The sequence below is a fragment of the Aythya marila genome, assembly GCF_965140915.1.
Source record: "Aythya marila genome assembly, chromosome: Z".
In the NCBI taxonomy this organism is placed as follows: domain Eukaryota; kingdom Metazoa; phylum Chordata; class Aves; order Anseriformes; family Anatidae; genus Aythya; species Aythya marila.
This window is the reverse complement of record NC_139080.1, coordinates 12438252-12448923: the sequence shown is the minus strand read 5'-3', so window position 1 is coordinate 12448923 and position 10672 is coordinate 12438252. Positions and strand designations below refer to the sequence as shown.

At 43.8% G+C, this 10672-nt stretch overlaps 1 protein-coding gene across 1 annotated transcript in view; it reads right to left on the bottom strand.

Moving 5' to 3' along the window:
- Window positions 1-1398: 1398 nt before the first annotated feature.
- IL7R (interleukin 7 receptor) overlaps window positions 1399-10672 on the bottom strand; it is a 17280-nt gene continuing 8006 nt past the window's right edge. Inside the window, exons 3-8 of the mRNA XM_082782734.1 lie at window positions 10578-10672; window positions 8696-8850; window positions 8146-8320; window positions 7607-7697; window positions 5583-5658; window positions 1399-4228 (exon numbers count right to left, since the gene is read on the bottom strand). The exon at window positions 10578-10672 is cut by the window's right edge and continues 60 nt beyond it. Of these exons, the coding sequence (XP_082638860.1) occupies window positions 3725-4228; window positions 5583-5658; window positions 7607-7697; window positions 8146-8320; window positions 8696-8850; window positions 10578-10672 (1096 nt within the window). The 3' untranslated portion in view covers window positions 1399-3724. The remainder of the gene's footprint in view (window positions 4229-5582; window positions 5659-7606; window positions 7698-8145; window positions 8321-8695; window positions 8851-10577) is intronic.

Genomic DNA, 10672 nt, shown 5'->3' with positions numbered 1-10672 from the left:
TCAGAGCATCAGGGCCTACCTGGAGGAGATTCGTCCTTTCCTGCTGCAAGGTGAAGGCATCTTTGCCTCGTTGTTTATCTCATGGCCCAACTTCACAGTGCATCACTTGCATTTAATCTTTCCTTCACCCTGACAGAAATGGTCCCCATGCTTAGCACCCTACAAGCAGCATTTTTATGTGCTTTATCGATATTTTTAATGAACATGCACAAGAGGAGGATATCTGGTAAACAAACTAATAAACCCAGCAGGGGACAATTACCGTCCTGGGAGATAATTAACATTTTTCGGCATCATTAAAATTAGTCTGCGACTGTATTAGACCTGACAAAAGACTTAGTTTATTTCAGGGGTGATAGTATGTGTGGCATTAGGAGATGCTTGCATTATGGAAAAGGACTGTGGAGAGATGAGGGAAAGGACAGCAGTGGGAGCCTGACAGTGCCCAGCACCCCAACATCAGACAGCTACGTGCAGAGCAGGGCAAGTGGGCTGATGAAATACCATTACCCAATGCCTACAAAATAGTCAGGGACTGACTATCCACAAGAGATTCACCTCCCACTGTTCAGGCCAGATGGTCAAAGCTGAAGGAGCACTGCTAGTCTCTGCATGCTTAGAGAGCGCTAATCCCTGAGCAGCGCTGTCTCGCAGGGGCTTAGTGCTTGCAAAAGCTCAGCCTGAAGGGACTTGCTCAGACATCACTGCATTGACCAGGTCGCTGGCACTGACTTGGTAGCAGTTGGATGTGGCTCAATGAATGGGTTTCACGGCTGTATCTCAGAGCCAGGGACCTTTGAAACCTTACTGCTGACCCTCCTCAAGTTGGCTGTGCTCATTGCTGCTCTCCTGAAAATACACCTTTCTGGATAGACTTCATCCTGTACACAACTAGAAAAAAGTAATGCCTGTATTTGGCATGAGTTAGCTTATAGTCTTCATGAAGAAAAGCTACAGTGGAATGAACGTATTGAACCAAAGGCTTCATACTTGCCATCATTCACTAGTGTGTTACCAAAGCACCATCTCTGAGGAAATACTTGTAACCTGCATGAGAATTTGCATTAATGTTTGCATACCTGTGCTTTCGCAAGCCTGAGGGCTTTTTGCTTTTGCTGGTGCTGTTGGTGTGGACTCACGGCTGCACAAAGGGTCTTGGTCAATGTTTCTGCCCCCCTGAGCAGCTGTGAGCCATTGGCAGGAGGTGGGCTGCAGCCACAAGGCACCACTTCCATGCTTTCACACCGCTGAGCTGTCTGGAATTATTTTAGATTTATCCTGCCTGAAGCTAGGTAGCGCCCATGAAATTGTCCTAATTTCAGTGTTGGCAGAGTAAACCCTCTTCTGATAGATATGCATAAGAAGACAGAAGATCAACACAAATAGGTCACACAAATAGCCATGTCCTTTTAATACAGTAAATACATTATAAAACCGAGGTTACAAGTTACCTAATTAAATAAAACCATTAGGCACAGAGAATAAGATTGTTTAAACATAGCAGCTATGCAAAAATATGAGGACTACATAGGAAAAATGTAACTATTTTGGTGTGCTTACACTAAATAAACACGAGATTGCTGGTTCTTTTTCCGTATTAAAGAAATACAGAAAAATTGTTTATATTTTGTATTCTGTATGTATTCTGTATAGTCTTCTGGACAAGCAGAAAGACTATTAGATGTCGGTACCTTACTGTTCAAATAGTGCAAATAGACATTGGTGGTGGCACTTGTATTCATTAAAAATGTATGTATGAGCTCAGAACAAGCATAGCACATACTGTACAGGATTCTTCTGATGCACTTTTGCTTCTTCCTCTATCCCCTCTTTGTCACTGCGTTACTGGAAGAGGCTGTCTTCCCAGTACACTCTCTCCACATCTACAGTCATGCTGTGCATGTCTGCACAGCATGAGCATTACCAGCAGCTATTTTTAAAAAAATGAAATACGAATATCATAAAGGAAATGAATGTCCAGGGCTTTCATCTTTTTCTACTGCATTAATCAGCCTGTCGTTTGGTGAGAAACAGTAATAAAAACAATTCTGTAAAATGTCACTGGAGTATCATGAGCCAAACTCTCTGCCACTTTGCATGCAGAGACCATAAAGCTATCCCTGTCTGAAGGGTCCCCAGATGTCAGGTGGAGCTGGGGCTGGTGGAGAGCTGTCTTGGGAGCGCTGTTTTTCTCCAGCAGACTACATCAAATATAACAACTTCTCCGTGGTTATTAGCAGTCAGAAAATGTTCAAGCAGCTCTGAGGATGAGGGAGGACTCTTTTACCCTTGGACTCTGGTAACATGAACATGAACAAGGAGGATTTCAAGCAGCTAGAGGAACTGATACTTCACAGTGTGGTGAACCCCAACCCCAGAGCACAGCAAAGCATCTTGGATTTCCCATGGCCACACTGCTTGGCTGTCATGCAACCATGTGGCTGTAGCAGCTTTGTCTCCAAGCGTGTGCTCCGCAGTGTGCAGCGTCCCACAGGGACAGTGAAGTGGCTCAGCTCTCCCAGAGTGGCAGCCTGTGGGGAGCCCCTTACAAATGGGCACAGAGTCCAGAGAAGGATTAATGGGAAGGGACAGGATGCCTTCCTTAGTCATAATGTTAAAGGTTTTTTCTACATCACCTCCAGGCAAGTTACAAGCTACTACTTTTAAAATATGGATCTTGAGATGAGCGGCAAGATCCATGATGCTCCATCCATATTCCTAGGCCAGAAGCTGCATGAGAAAAGTTCCTGGCCAACTTCAAAGCATTCTCATGCAGCCACAGTCACTGGGGTTAATGCTAGTAAGCAAACATTACCCGATCAGTCCATCTGTCCTGGAAAGTATTTGCATGCTGTACTAATGCTTGTGTAAGAGCTGCAGAGAAAGACAGCAACATGTGTTTTACAGCCCTGATTCAGTTATAGGAAGAGCTAGGAGTTTGCTTTTCATTGATTCTGTTTTGTGTCGTCTAAAAAAAATTGATAATACATGAAATAACTGAAGATATTTAATATAAACTACTAGCGGAAGTTCCCATGGACCCTGAATTTGGCTCCAGGGTAGTCAAACGAGCTGCGTGCTGGGTTTTGTGTTGTTTTCATCTATCTGAAAAAATTCAGTCTGAGAAAACATCTTCTTAAAGTGATTCCATGTGCCTTTTTTTCCTGGGGGCTCGAAGGAAACCTCCTTTGCAGTGGCCAAGCTCCTGAATCCCCAGGTGATTAATGCTTAGAAACAATTCTCATTTACTGGCATTTTGCAAACTTGTGGACTTCCACTGACTGCAGACGAGTTATTCTTGATCTATGCTGGCGTGAAAGATATCAGATGCTATTTAACTTGAATTTGTTACCATATTTCTTCCTTAGGCATTAATAAGAGCTTATCAGAAGCATTCACTTTTATGAGAGATGCTGTCATCCTTGTCTAGGAGTGCAGCGTCATTGCTCTGGATTAATCAGATCTGAAGATTAAAGTCAGGTTAAATTAAATTTCATTTCTGTTGCAGTGGAGACTGCTGCCAGCAGGCTGAGAGTGGAGGTTAGGATACTCAGCACTAAAAGGCTGAAGAACCCACTTCCTTGTAGGTACAGCTTTGCACTGTGATCAGGATGCATGGTGGAGGTGGGAGCTCGCTGCTGCAGGACACAGGAAAACAAAATAGACCGCTTCATTATCCCACTTGTGTTGGTGAAAAAACAGCATTCTGTCATGTCTGTAAGGTCTACTGATTTTTGTAAAAGCTAGACATGGTAACATAGGCTTCTTCATTGTTCAGTGACCTCAGTTCACTGCTAGGTGGCATCTGGGATACCATGTCACCTTCCAGGGGCTCTGGTCCAAGTTGGCCTGAGGGATCCAGGGGAGGAGCAGAGGGAAAGTCACTATCCTGTTCACACAGGGGCACCCCGCTGCTGTGACACACCTCATACATGCTGGATCCACAGATGCCTTCAGTGTCTGCAGACTGGTTGCTTCCCAGGAGACCATGCAGGGCTTCTGATGAACAGATTCCTCCGTAACTCATGGACAGGTTTAGGTTGCTTTTGTCTGTCCTTGCAGGGCTCCTCTTCAGGTCTGATGCACTCCTAACCTTTGCTGGAACATTTGTCTCTGGAGCAGTTGGTGGCTGCAGAAAACTTTCCTGTTCAGCTTTCGCTCGAATGCCGTCCACTTTATGGATAAAAACGTAACCGAAACTCTCTGGGTTAAAGCTTATATCAAAATTCTGCATGGCAAAGGGAACAGCACAGTCAGTTAACAGTGGCCAACAGTTGACAGAAAAGATCCTTTGATAGTTCGTATGATTTTAGAAAGGTATTTATTATTCCTTTAACTCTGCAAGTAACCCTGAACAGGCTAAACAGGTTAGTAGAGAATTAGCTATTTCAAAGCTCAACATCTTTTTGCATATTAATCTAAATCTATTATGTGGTCTCCTGCAGGCAGCACCACTGAATATTTTTTTAGAGACTTTTTGGAACCACATATCTACTGCACACCTGCCATTTAATAGGAACAAGCGTGCTGGCACAGGCAGTTCCTTTCAGTTCTATGTTCCTAATTTAGCAGTGAAAGAAATAAAATTTTATCTTGACTTCTTGAAACACATTAGGAATCCCTGCACTAGAGAACACAGGGGAAGGCAGAGATATCTTTGACCTCTGAAAATTAAGAACTTGCTAATCATCCACCAGATGGATTGTTGGCAAGACAATTGTGCTGAGTTTCCTTAGTGAAAAAATATAGTAGATGTAGTTTTAAGGCAACTGGTTAATCCTACCCCTCAAAGTTTGTGGCATTTACCCATCAGACTTTTATCTGGCAAAGAGTGTTTCATGTGCTGTCTGGCCTATGAGCAATTCTGTTGGCTGTGTAAGGGGACGTGAGTATCACTGGGAATGTTTGCAAAGGGTTCCCATCCTGCTCTGTGATCACAGTTTCACAGAAGCACTGCAATGTCCCACTTGGAAATGATTTCTGGAGTCCACCTGGTCCAGCCTTTTGCCAGAAACATGACCTTAAACTGGGTTATCCAGGGCTCTGTGTAGCCAAGACTTGAACATTTCCAGCAACCGGTATGCTCCAGGTGACCTACACAATGTTTAACAGGTCTCACAGAGAAGGATTGTGTTCATACATCTAGAGGAAATTTCCCCCAAAACGGCACCTGCCTTTTGCCTTTTTTCTTGTTGCCATGCAGCCTTATGAAGAGAATATCTCACCTTCCCTCTGCCTACCCTTTAGATACTAGAAGGCTGTGATTAGCACTGTCACCTTGAGATTTCTCTTTTCCACAAAACAATCCAATTGCTTCAATCTTTCTTCATATATTAGGTTCTCTGTCCCTCTATAGTTACTTTCCACAAGCCAAAGCTCAGGCACCAGTTGAATTGTCTGCTATATCCATACCCTTTGCTATTATTTGCCTGTACAAATATTAGCTCTCTTGCACAGAATGTAGAAGTCATTTCTGAAAGATGGACCAGTTCGTGTAGCAAATGCATGTGCCTTCTGTAATGAGAGTTAGTTTTGTTCCCAATAGTCTATACTCAGGTGAAAAAGGCAGTGGAAATACATACATTTTTTGGTTTCCTGCACAGTTGCTCCAGAGTTTTTTTATGATCAGGAAGGTTTGGCCACATAGCAGGCTTGATCCTGAAACAGCAACAGTAGACAAGTAGTTCAACAGTAGCAAAAATGAGACATGCTGAGATAACAGAGGTTCATGTTGCATCATTTGTACTAATTCTCACCCAGCCTTAGATGTGACTTGCATTACCCAGAATTATGACAGAGAAGTTCCAGAATAAAACAAAGACAGGAGAAGAAGAGGAGCTATAAAGGTCACCCAATAGTCATTGTTCTGAGTGCACAAATTGTTGTAGTTAAAGTAAAACACTTCACCAAGTACTGGGAAAGCAGCAAATTGTGCTGGCAAAGATCTCATTTACATCTAGCTGTGTTAACTGGGTTTTGCATGGTGAAACCATCTTCTGCAAGTGAAAAAAGAGGCTGTGATTGAAGTGCAAATTTGCAGATATTTGCCTCTGCATGTTTATATTAGTCAAAGAAATGTATCTTTTCCTACTCCTTGGCCAAATTTCTCTGCTTCAGGTATCTGTATTATAACCTTGACTACAGGTTTCCTTTTACTGCCTGAATTAGCAAAGTTCTCGTGCTGTGCTGCTGTGAAAACCCTCAGCCATGATGCATCTACAGAATACAGCCTGACTGACATTCAACTTTGCAGTGATATAAATATAGCTGATATTATAGAATTATCAGCAGTATGATAATATTATATATATATATATTGGTTTATATATGTATATATGTATGTATATGTGTGTGTATATATATATGTATATATAAGCATAAAACCCCTATTTTTACAAGGGAAAACTCCAGATTCAGAAGGACTCACCATATTAAAAAAACTGTTTTTTCATCAGTTTTACATATGCAGAACTTCTAGAAAAGCTAGAGAGGTGCAGGTGCTCAACAGTAGTAAAAAACGAGAGCTAGAAATCTCAAGATACAGCTATACTTGCAAATTAAGCAGCACCAGGGACCAGTCCCTGGTAGACAATTCAGGTGGCTAAAATGTTTAATTACTGAAAATGTTCCTGACACAGTTTCACTGAGGTCACCTAACCACATTCCCAGACAATCTCCATGTGTAAATCAGGAGTTATGACATCCCAAGTATTGTCCCGAAAAGCTGCTGGCATGCAGGCATCCCTCTGGGCATTAGTGAAGCTGGATGCCATGGACAGGAGCTGCCCTGGATGCCACCAACCAGCCCTGGGCATCCTGCCTTTCAGGGGACTCATCTCCTATGGCTGAACTTGGGAATTTTTCACTTCATATTCTGATCACTCCAGATTATTTTTGTACTTGTTTATTGTCTTAATATTTTCTACTAGCTATCTATTTCATATAAATATATATCACTACATACTGGAAAAAAAAATTACATGCACCTATCTACTGCTTGTAGCTGATACACAAAAAAAACTCACAGAGACTAAGGACTGCCTGTGTAGGTAGTGTAGCTCTGATCTCACCTCTGCCTTGACTGCTTTGGAGGTGGCTGTAGAGCTTGATTTTGCCACACAGCTGGATGAGGACCCAGCTGGGGTTGTAGCTGATGCCATCACGCCCTTTATGCAGAGAGCACTGCCCCAGCACTTCTGAAAGCAGCACCCTGCTGACTCAGACTGTGAAAGGAAAAGAGGCAATCTCCTCTCTATACAGTTTCCAAACCTCTTGGGACTTTACTAAAACCCACAGCTTGCTTTCTTTTCTGAGTCTTGCATGAAGCTCTTGAGTCAAATGTGCCCCCAGTGAGACACTGACTATGTAAGTGTTTCGTGGTGGCTTCAGATTCCCAAGGGTCCCAGCATTTTGAGCCCAAGACTAAAGTCTGATTGAAGCAGCAGAGGTATGTTCTGCCTATATTGCAAAACATATCTTTGTCTGCCTTTGACTTGATACAGAAGCCCAGAGATAGAAAGAGAATAGATCATAGGTACAACAGGGAAGGCTGTCAGAAGAGGACTGGCTTGCAACAATCTTTCTCATATGAAGAGACCTAGATTACCTGCTTTCCCAAAAACTTAGGATCAGGACAATCATGACAACTAACAGAATGAATCCAGGGATGGAGAGCATAATCACGAACATGCTGTTATCTAAAGGCAAACACAGGACATCTGTCAGTGCCCATAAATGCCTCACTGCTAGCCACAATAACCACCTTAGACTGTCAGAGACAAGAGCCCAGCACTGCACCTTCCTAGCACTGGCCTGGTGCAGTGGTGGGTCTCTCCCACATCCCTAAGTGTGTGAAAGTTTGGGTGGTCAGGGCTCCAGCCCTTCGCTGAGCTCCAGGCTGGTTTCCAGAGGTTTGTTGTCACCCCCAGCCCCGGGCAGCTGCTGCTCACCACATCCTTACAGCAGCACTGAGGTGACTTCCATTGTGTGACCAGGTGCCTAGCAGAGCTGGCCCTGCTGTGGCTGCTGGTTCTCCCCTCCCCATGCTCTCATCACGGCTGCTGCCAGGGCAAACCAGGCAGCTGGGGTGTCACCAGCCCAAGGGTCCCTTAGGGTCCCGTGAACCGAAGTGCTTTTTGCCCTTACATTTCTCCTCAGAGTGGTCTCCTGCAGTTCTGAAGCTCTTGGAGACGCTCCATTCACTCCACGTGCCCTTAAAATAATCTCCGTTGGGCTGCGAGCGTACTTTCACCTCGTAAGAGGCATCTGTTTCAAGGTTCTTCCCCAGTAACTTTACCTGAAGGTATGGCGATTCTATTGTCTAGACATGCAAAAAGATGCAATTACTGACTAATAGGCATACAAAATAAGAGCAAAATCACCAAGGCAAACACTGTTATTATTGCACTGAAGATGTTTCTTTTTCTTTATGATGTTATGTCTTGTGTTTCCATGGCAAAGCCCAAGGACAAATGAATGAAACTTTGATAGCCCAGAGAAGCACCTAACAGACAAGGGAGCTGTTGGTCAGGGGTTGTTTTCACTACGGAAATTTCCAAAAGACAGATATTGCTCCTTTCCTACTTGTCAGTTGGAAAACTAAAGAAATGCAGACCTCATGGTTTTTGCACAATACTGGTAGTTCTGATAGCATTTAATTTCAGAAATTAGAGTAAGCTCACCAACATATACTTACCTTCCAAGGACCTTCTCCCTGCCGATAGGCAATTTGGTGTATTAACTTGTCTTTTAAGTATTTCTTCCATGAATGCGGTGTACTATAGTGAATAAGATACTCATTTGCCTCCTTTTGGTATGTGATGTTGATATTGAATGGTACCTCAGGCTTAACTGCAAATGGCAACAAACCAGGATACAACAGATGCAGAATAATGTAACTACAAAACAAAATGGTCTTCAGAAATAAAATAAAAGTAGAGTCCATGTCAAGTTTAAGTCCCTGCAGGGTGACCTATCTTGAGTAGGGGCTGGCCTGAGCTGGGTGAGTTTTACGCTGAGGCTAGCTCATCATTATACCTTGGTCCCAAGATGGGCTTGGTGTTGACCAGCTGAAGCGGAACTGTGGCCAGCATTTCCTCAGACTGTGACATTTAGTCTTGGAAAGTAGTTCCAGAGCATGCCCAACCCTTCCCTAGTAATGCTCGAATACTTGAAATTCAGTCCTTCCCAGTACTCTGAGCTGGCAACCCCATGCCAAAAGTGATCACTATTTGGGATTAAAGCACTGGAAGCAATCTGGTGGCCAACAGGGTGGTGGGACAGAGGAAGAGAGGAAGCATGGTAGTGTTAGATGCAGCAGAGGGGGCTGCAGCTCCAGGCCTTTGCCGTGAACCCACACCTGACTTGGTCTGTAGAAGGAGACAAGGCAAAATGACCACCCTTGCAAGTACAAGTCCAAAATCACAGAATCACAGAATCACAGAATTTCTAGGTTGGAAGAGACCTCAAGATCATCGAGTCCAACCTCTGACCTAACGCTAACAGTCCCCACTAAGCCATATCCCTATGTGGCCCTGTAAGCCCTGCCTGAGGCTGGACATGCCTGAGGATCACAGGGACCCACGTTTGTACCAATGAGGCTTCCTGCATTATCATCAGATCTTGCAAGAACAGAGAGCCCATGTGTCTCTTTTCTCACAAAAATGCATATAGTCACATATTATGCCCGTTGCTTCCGTATTCTCCAAATATTTAATCCTTCCATGCAGCACCAACAGTTTTGAAGGAGACACCACCAGAGATGGGCCATGCTGTCCCACAAGACAGAGGTGGTGTCAGATTGTTACAAAACAATTGGACTGAGGCAGAAGTGCTTTATAAGAGCAGGATATTGCTGTGACTATTGCCAAAGGAAGGCAAAGCAATCCAGCACCAGAGCAGAAAACAGGGCTGCCCTACAAGGGCTTCTCTGCAGCCCTGGAAAGAGACCAGCTTCCAAGAGGAATAAGTCCTAAGTAACCCTTCTTTCCTGGAGCTCCCTATTTCTTAACGTAGGCAGGTTCCTAGCATGGTTTTGATGAGCCCATTGATGGACTCTTGGTGTCCTTTCTGCCCCGCAGGATGCCTGAACACTTTGTTCAGACCATGGACTCCAGCAAGAAGCAAGGTGTGAAAAAGTGAGATCTTGCAACCCCACAGTCCCTGTGTGGGATTCTGGTGTGCTACAAGGTTCGGCTAGAGTTCAGCCGGTCAGCCCTGAAACTGAGCAAGCCCTAGTAAGAAATGGACAAAATATCCCTGCTTGACAGTTCATCCAAGCCCAGGTACAGCTGCTTTTACCACCTGTGTGATTCATTCTAGGTCCAGGTCTGGGCAAACAGTGTTATGATAAGCCAGTATTAAGCTGCACATTTTTAATGGGAGTTAGTCATCTTTATCTTCGAAGCATCACACTCTACCAACACCTAAACCCAGGCTCCATCCTATCCTACGACACCATTTTATACCTCCTCTATGTTATCCAGATTGACCTTCAGGTGCTGCCACCTGGACAATTCACACACACACACCTGTTAATGTCTATACCTTTATAATCTACAAAATGTTCAATATCTTACCAATGTCAGTGATGAACAGACTCCTGCAGACTCTTCTCTTTATCTCATATTCCATGCAAATATCTTTATTAGAGAGTATATCAGTGAATTGTAAG